The 8,935-nt window shown below is 47.6% G+C and overlaps 1 protein-coding gene across 4 annotated transcripts in view; it reads left to right on the plus strand.

The window, feature by feature from the left end:
- pps (protein partner of snf) overlaps positions 1-6,785 on the plus strand; it is a 141,336-nt gene extending 134,551 nt beyond the window's left edge. For all 4 annotated transcript variants that reach the window (XM_065440522.1, XM_065440525.1, XM_065440526.1 and 1 more), the window contains 2 exons: positions 1,128-1,334; positions 2,898-6,785. In XM_065440522.1, the coding sequence (XP_065296594.1) occupies positions 1,128-1,334; positions 2,898-4,223 (1,533 nt within the window). In that variant the 3' untranslated portion in view covers positions 4,224-6,785. The remainder of the gene's footprint in view (positions 1-1,127; positions 1,335-2,897) is intronic.
- Positions 6,786-8,935: the final 2,150 nt, after the last annotated feature.

Consider the following 8,935-nt stretch of genomic DNA (forward strand, 5'->3'; position numbering starts at 1 on the left):
CGGATGCGTCTCCAGAGAAGGCAGCAACCATGTGACACTGATGCTACGTTGGTCACTAACTTAAACATCATTGAGAGAGTCATGTGTGACTTTGTATTACACTTTAGTTTGAATATTTAGTTTGAATTCACTAAACCCTTTCAAAACATGCACCTCACTCAATGTAACTACCAGAAAAGGCGGGTCACCTGTTGCTCTTGAAAATGAAGAGTTGAAGAGGCAGTTCATGCGCATTTAAAAAAAAAACAGTGGGGAGCAATCGTGAGTAGATCAGCAGGCAATGCTACAAGAAGTGGTTTATAGAAAGCTGGTGCCCTCAGGGAAATTTTATTATCATGGTCAATGCACTTTACCACTCCGTGAAACTTGAAGATGAGCCATGAATGCTTTCCCTAAAAAAAAAGGAATTAATGACTGGCTCTTATTTAAACAATACTGCCTCCAGCCAACTTTGTAACCGCATGTGTACATTGTCTTCACTCCCTAGCTGATGACACGGCCACAGATCAACAAGCTATGAGAGGTTACCATGTGGTAGAGCGCTCGTACTCTTACCTATAATCGGGGCCAGCCTAGATTCGAGTAAATATGGTATGTTTTTTCATTTCGCGATATATTGGCTGTCGCGGACAATCTGTCTCTGTGCGCCACGTTGTAAACGGAGCGAACTGTGGTGCGACTGCCTTGCTAATCGGGAGAGCACGAGGGGAAGCGTGTGGGTGATGCGTGGGTGCGATTCACTGCAGCCGCCGGAGACAGCCGTCCGCTCATGCAGCACTTTGTTTCCATACAGATAACCTGTGCTACTCTGGCGCCATATCATAGCCACGATCGCCGCAAAGCCCCTCATGCGCGGCACTGCACTTCTCATGCTTTTGCCATACCCTTCTCCTCCGCTTTCCTCCTAGTGCTCTCTTTGCTCTCACCACTTTTTTATCCCCCGCTCCGCTCCACATTTGCTGAGTTACGAGGTAGGATCCTGACGCCGATGCTCACCACAGCAACGGGCGCCTAAGTGCTGCGCTCCGCAACTGTAAATTTAAATTGTTCAGGGCGCACTGGCACTTGCCAGTATATTTTCTAGGGTTTCGAGGTAACACGGGCATCGTATGCACCGTCTGCTGCAGGTGGGCATTGCAGGCACCACACCGCCTTCTGCAGAGCCTCCTCCGCCACCTCCACCGAGGGTGTCGGGACAGGCCGTGAGCGAGCTGATCGAGCGCATCTCTGCAGGCGCCAACCCAGCTGCCGTCACGACATCCGTGCTTGCCTCACTGGCCTCCAATGCCAACCTGGAACACCAAAAGCGTCTGCTTGTGGAGCTCACTCAAGAGGTGAGCCTTGGTTCCAAGGGCAACAGAATTGCACACATGGGATGCAGCTGCCCTACAGAGGACGATGTGCCATGCACTGTTTCTTGGGGCTCTCTAATAGCAGGGCCCAGGCAGTGACGAGGTGGCGTAAAAGTTTAAAAAACGGCATGTTTAATTACAGTTACATAAAGAAGTGGTCACCTCTTGTTTGTGAACAAAAGGTGAAGGCTCTCTGGTGGCAAAGTGTGACACTTCAATACCTCCTCCATTTAAAGGAGCGTACTCCCGATAACACATTTGCCCAAGACAGGGAAGCAACCTTTGGCCTAAGCGTGTGCAATTGTCGTGTCCAAGCATGATGCACTTTCACAGACAAGCCGGCCCCATCACGTGTCGAATGTTGCTCACGTTGCCACACTGCGTGAGAAAGGAGGAGGTTTTGCACAGAGCACACTTGTGTGTATGTTTTCGTTTTCCATTCGAAATATCCTTGTTGAAGAATGTGAACGACAATTGAAGAACTTTGCGACAATTTTTCGCCACGTGACTTGAACATTCCTTGTAGAGGCTGAGCCGTAACACTAGCAAGGGCAGCAAAGTACCTCCGCTTTTCACGCCTTTGTGATGAAGGTTACATGGCTCAATTCGGGGCAGGAATGAAAGAAGCCCTGCTCTCCAGAAACGGTGCTTATAGCTGATGTTAGTCATTGGCCATTTATCATCATCGGTGTGTCATTTCATTTATGGCCCACCTCTTTCATTTCTTGGCTAACACCACAAGACTGGTGACCAGATAATGAACCCAGATCAGTGCACCAAGCCTGAGAGGTATCCGCCATTTGAAGATTGCGTAATGTTTCTTTGGTAGCCCTAAATCTGCCAACATTCGTAGAGTCCTAAAAGTGTAAAGTCCATACAACTAAGTCTATTCTCAGTTGCTACCCCACATCTGCATGTCAAGTTTTGTACCTCTACCAATTGCCAAGAATTGCATAGAAAGCTGTAATTGCAGTGTTCCTGCTATGAAGGCCTGCTCTGAAGGTCGGTATGTGCTCTGAAGGTTGCTGGGGCTGAATTTACAATAGAGACGGTTAGTCAGAGCTGCTTCTCTCTCTCTCTCTTTTTTATGTGTGTGTGCACAGGCACATATGTAAATTCAACTTTTCTTATATTGTGATCATTATTTTCTGCAGTTTTCTTATGTATTAAAATTTGCAGAGCTAAGTGTGCTAGGATGAAGTTGCCAAACCACCTTGATTTAATTGCAACAGTGCTTTTTCAAAGTTTTTTAGTACCATTGCAAGTAGTCTGCAAATAATAAGCATGGGCTTCTTTTCCTCAACTGTATAGGTTACGTTTTAGCTTAGCCAGCTTGTCAAGGTGTCCGAGTTTACATGTGTAGTGTGATGTGCTCACTTGTATCTTTGATGTCTGTTTCCCACTTTCAAAGTACTGAACACAAACAAAGATACCATTCCAGTTAAGACTTTGCTTTTGCCACTGTCATTACATGTCATTGTTGCCATGTCATGTATTCATGTCTTCCCAAGTCCATAATGGTCACATGCTTCTTCTGTGGTACAGGTGGAAGAGCAGAAGCGGCAGATTGAGCTTCAGCGCTTGCAGGCCATCCAGCTGTCGATGGGCAAGTCATCGTCATCCCCTCCTCCGCGACCTCCCACCCCGAGCCAAGCGCAGACTGCCGAGGCTTCGGGCATCCCCTTCTTGGACAGTTCGCTGCCGACAGACACGGGCCTGTCTTTTCTTAGTGGCACCGGAACGTCGTCAGGCGGCTGCAGCCTGCCGTCAAGCCTGCAGGAGTTGCTCAACAAGGTGAAGGCACCAGCACCACAACAGACGCCGTCCGGTACCGCTTCCAGTGTCAGCGACGTCCTGGGCACGCTGCTGTCTTCCTCCGGGCCTCTGGGCACCTCGGCTGCCACCGCGATTGGGTCGCCTCAACATGCGCAGAGCCCGCTAGGCGCCAAGAAAACACTCACTGAGGACCCCATTGTGCGTCACTTTGCGGGTGATGCAACGCCCGAGTCCGATACCGAAGGTGCCGGTGCCACGCCACCACCTCCAGGCATCGGAGATTCGCCACTGCCCGGTACTGCAAGCGTGCTGACGGCGGCAGCTGGAGCTGCAGCGTCAGTGTCGCGGTCCCCAGGCACACCCACCAAGGACGAGCTGGTTGTTGAAGATGCCTCCCGGCCTCAGGACCCACGAAGGCGAAAGACTGCGTCATCTGCATTGCAGTCGGCCAGTGCATCAAGCCCTGCCGCCGCCATGTCACCACTTGTAACAGTATCTTCGTCAGCTAGTGCAACAACAAGCAGCCAGCTGGGTGCAAAGTCTGCCAGCGAACTGATGGAGATGGCACGCAAGCAGCTTGAGGAGATGGAGGTGCCACCCCCGCCCAGTGCCATTGTGCAACAGCCACAACTGCAGCAGCCTGTCGCGGCACCGGCAGCACCTCCTCCACCACCCGTTTATGGTGCCCCACCCCCCACAGGCATGCCACCTGCAGGAATGCCACCTGCTGGTATGCCACCTGCTGGTATGCCACCGGCAGGCATGCCCCCGCCACACCCGGCTGCTGGGATGGCACCACCAGCAAACTTGGTGCCACCACCCGGAGGCATGTACGGCCCGCCACCGCCGCCCCCCGTGGACCCCTCTGCATATGGGGCACCCCCCGGCATGCTGCCGCCTGGCGTGGTGCCGCCGGGCTATCCACCACCTCCCCCCCAGTGGAACGCTCCCGCTGACCCCTATTGGAAGGGCCCACCGCCTCCACCGCAGGCCGGCTGGAATGGTGGCGGGCGTAGTGGCGAGTACCGGCAGCGAGGGGGTCCCCCCGGTGGTGGCTGGAGAGGCGGTGGCCGCAGAAACCAGTGGGAACACTAAGCCCAGTGCTCGGCCGGCAGAAACCCCCAGGACCGTGAGGTCGTGCCTCGAAGGAAAGCAGTGCGAGATTGCGGGAAGGCTTCCGTACCTGCCTCGTCAGGCACACTGCGGCAACCGTAGTGCCCTGCAATGCAGCCCTCATCAGTCACCGCACTAGGACTATGGAACTGTCTGGAATGTTGAACTTTCACAGATTGTACAGCCTTTCTGTAGGCCCAGCACCCGGTTCACCTTGCAGCGTTGTGCAGATTGCAGCATTGCCTTTGGCTGTGCAAGGTCTTTCATCGGTCTCCTCGGACGGATGGCAAGACAGAGCTCGCCTCACTGGCATTGTCGGCGTAGCACCTATCTGCAGGACACTGAATGTGTGACGATGATAGTTTGCCCACCACAGAGGAACACTTGATCAGTGCTGTCACATAGTACATCCTCTCCAGCAGATGACTGGATCACCAGTGCATTGAAGAGCATTGTTTTTTGTTTTGTTTTTCCTGATGTCTGTTCTATGAGCTTGTTGCCCCCCCCTCCCCTTTTTTTCAATTTCCCTGGAGATATTGTTTGTGTAGATAAGTAATGTGGCTCATTTGGTTGGTGTTTTCTTGTGTGGATGCTCATTGGGCTGCTGGGACGAACAACATTGGGCGACGTGTTGCACGCAGTGTCCAAAACCAGAAAACAAAAAGAAAAGTGGCACCACTTCCATCATTTTTTTTTTTTTATTCCTCCAGATGTACAGACACAAAAAGAACTCTGCAGTTGTTTCTCACGAGAAGTGTACGTAACCATTTCAGAATTGACGCCGAGCTATAGGTGTCGCCACGTGCTGGTGCTAGCAGGCCGCGTGGCTTATTATGCGCCTCTGTAAGGGATGCCTTGGATGACACCGCAGAGAAGTGCAACATCTTTCTACACAGCTTCATATTTGGAAAACTGCTCGAGCCGTCATTATCACCTCACCTGCCATGCTCGTCTGTGCACCACCGACAACCATCATGCGCCTTGTACATAACTCGCTTCTTTCAATTCCATCTTCCCTTTCAACCCCATTTTGCTGCCTCATGATTTTTAATGTAACTATGACATTGTCACTTTCAGTACCAGATTTTAAACATCAGAACAAAATAAAAGAGAATAAGCGTTGAAACACATTGGAAGATGACATAGCAAACTGCTTGCCGAGTCTTCTTTAGTGGATTGTGCCCTATGGCACTGGTCCATGCAAGGGGTAGCTTACAAAAAATGTGATAAGGTGAATTACTCCAGAAGCTAAGTAAATATACAATTAGCTGCCCCTGCTTTGTCCTTCATGTTCATAAAAAATGAACATGTACTGAATTCGAGGATATAGTAAATCAGTTTATGCAATCAGTTAGGCAAATTGTAAGCATGGACAAGCTTTTGTTGCTGGTAGCAAAAATGTGCCAGTGTTTCTTTTATTTTTTTCCTTAACTTTGGCAGCAAAAAAGATGGCAATGTGACAGGAGTAGCTGCTGTGATTCACAGTTTTCCTACTTGTAACTAAGGCAAGTATTGCATTGTGCTTCCTATTTTAAGCAGATAGCTGTTTAAACAGAGTCTGTAGACTTCAATGTTGTTCTCATTGCTTTGTGATAGGCCTCGAAATGCGCACTCAAAAACGTGCACAGCCTTCAAGAAGTCGAGGTTTAATGCAAGCAGCAAGATTAATTGTGAAATGAGCTCTTGCATTTTCGGTAGTGCAATTTAGGGAAGTTTCAAAAGTGACAGTCTATCCTCAGCAGAAGTATGTGGGATAAAAAGCTGGTTGCTGTCGTGGTAAGTCGACATTCGAAGCCGTTTTTTTTTCTTTTCAGCGTGTCCCATCGCATGCAGCAGATTCAGCAGCAGCACCGGTATAGAAATATATGCCCTTGTACGCCAGAGGTTGGTAAAATACTTGCTTTCTTCTTGAACCAAGCCTTAGCCTAGTCACTCGCGCTGTAGTTGGAATAATTCTTTAACTTCTGATATTTTCATAACAGGAAAAAGGTAAGGGGAGGGAAGAAGGCTTCCAGAACTAATGAAGTTCAAAAGACTAAAATTGAGCTGCAACAACATTTTATTGCACTTGCCACGGAATGCGTCCAGTAAGTTCATCTGAGCAAACCATTTTTTATCTTTTTTTCCTTCACCTACTAGCATAACTAATGAAGAACCCTGCCTTGAAAAGCAGTTGTTTGGTGGGGTTAAAAGGCATTGCAGGGCAAAGATGATGTGCTGGGTGGCACAAACTCGCCTTAATGAGCCTGCCACCATAAAATATGCCTGTACAAAAGCAAATTGGACTGCACCACCTGATAACAGCAGATGTTTCTGCACTCGCACCCCATCTGATGACACTGCTTTTTGATGGACATTGTGCAATGATGGGGCGGGAATTGTATTTTTCTTTACCTCCTTCGGAGTGTGTGTGGGCTGACCAGCTCTGAAAGGTCTGTAGCATCATTGTGATCTGTTGGCTGCAATTTTTCTCCGAATGGGGAGCTGTTGTGCTTGTGTAGCAAAGTGCTGAGCATTCAGAATAAAGACTGGCTTGTAGCTGTGGCCAGGCAGCAATTTTTTTTTTTTCTCGGTCATCGAGATGCATATTTGCGTAAGCACACTAGTTGTCTTTTGTGATACCGAGCATAGTCTCTCCTACTAAAACTACTTGAGGGAAGTCTGGAGCAGCAGTCCATCTGCCATGGGTTTGATGGTTAGTACATGCCCCAATCATCATGGTTGTAGTTCTAAATTTTCTTGTGGCTTTGTCGACTATAATTTATCTGCATTAATTGACTTAAATTTCTAAGCACGGAAGTCAATAAGACTCTGCACATGTGTTTAACCATCACAAGTCGTTGCGTTTGTAACACAATATATTATTGAAAACGATAGATTCGCAAAGCCATTTGAAGCCATAAGAAGCTTAGGCAAATAACCTTCATTTATTTCCATCAACGTGATGGGGGAGGTAAGGGAAAAAAAGCTGTAACAGACAGCTTGACTAGTTCCCGCCCCCCCAAAGAAAAAAAAAACATTCCATAAAGGCAGACAGTTCAGCTATCGACAGCAAAAAACATTTTTTGATTGTACAAAAATAATACGTAGAACTACAAGCATCTTTGTGGCGTATAAATATGCACATTCCCAAACATGTGAACATGTAACTGTAGTAATGACATTATGTTTACAGGACACTGTTGGAAGACATATGTAAACAGCGTACACACAACAACGGCTTATTAACATCTGCATAATGGTATATCATGAAACATTCGTCACTACATTTCACAATGAAAAAAGAAAGTTCAGGAAGCACGTCAGAAGACAAAAAGAAATTTGATATGCATACCAATTATACATACGAGAACAATGTTCAGGGAAATACAACTGAGGCAGAAAAGAACAATTTTAATTGCTGTTTTGATGTATGTTCTATTTGTATAGCGTGTCTGTGACAAAAATTTAATAATTCTGGCAGCTTTCTGTTCATCATTTGCTGTCCATAGGTAGTTCGACACGTTTCTACGTTCCAAAGTTCCCTACTACGTGTATCGTATAAAGGAGCTTTCTTAGACATCAATGTGTTGTACCCATCAATCCCACGCTGGGTGAACTGCCATGTTTGAAGCTGCCGTAAACACTAGTGTCAGAGTTCCCCCAACGATTCATGGTCCCAAACAAACTCTGAGCTAACACAAAAGACAAAGAATGAAGTACACAAAACAACTGCTGGCTAGCCTCCAATCCAACTGGCCCAATTTACAGTTCCAATTTCCTGTAGTAATCTTGAAAAGAACAATAGTACCAGGCACTAGTATCTGCACTTAGCAATTGGTTCCAAGTGTTCAATGATTGAGCACTGCATTTCTTATTACACACAGGGCACCTGTTCGTTTACGCTGGGCTACATGCCAGCACACCTTGACCGTGGCACAGTATTCTGCTATACACTTTCCATGCACCTACCCATCTGATTGAACATCACTCCTTAGCACGAACACGCCCAGTGGTCACTGGGAAGCTGCTGCATTCGCATGCGTCCAGCTCGTACATGAAGGTGACTAGCCCACCATGGAGCAGGTTAGTTGTGGTCGCACCAACTATATGACACGTGGATGCTGCTGCAACTATTATTCAATGCAAATGGGAAATGATATAAATGTCCAATTGGCAGCATGCCCCAGCCAATAAGGCACTGCTGCTCAATTTCGAAGCACTTTCCGAACAGCAATTCCGAACAGCAAGTGCAATGTGCACAGTCGATGCAGGCTTGACACACCCACCAACATGAGCAAGGAATCTGGGACCTTGGAATGTGTTCAAAGGCACTTTAGCAGCCTCGTCAAGGTACTAAATGTTATAAGGTGTTATAAGTGCTTTTTCTGGACATATTTTATTTCCTCACCCAAAGTAGTAAAGACAAGCGTGCTCCAAGTCGCCCATGTTGTAACAACAAACAACGTTTTCGAGTGGTAAGGGCTTGTTTACGAGGACTGACTGGTGCTGTTCGACAGCATAACTTGTGATGTACATCTTGCCTCAGTAATTCTGTATATTAATTATTTGCTAGTGCTGCCTAGTCTTGTGGCCAATTCTACTAGTGCACTGTCTGCAACAAAAATGGTCAATGACATGTACTGTTACAAAACTGCAGCATTTACACATCCAAAACCGAAAAGACAGCACAGAGAAGGCAAGTTGTCAACTCC

The sequence above is a fragment of the Dermacentor albipictus genome, chromosome 3, assembly GCF_038994185.2.
Source record: "Dermacentor albipictus isolate Rhodes 1998 colony chromosome 3, USDA_Dalb.pri_finalv2, whole genome shotgun sequence".
NCBI classification, from domain to species: domain Eukaryota; kingdom Metazoa; phylum Arthropoda; class Arachnida; order Ixodida; family Ixodidae; genus Dermacentor; species Dermacentor albipictus.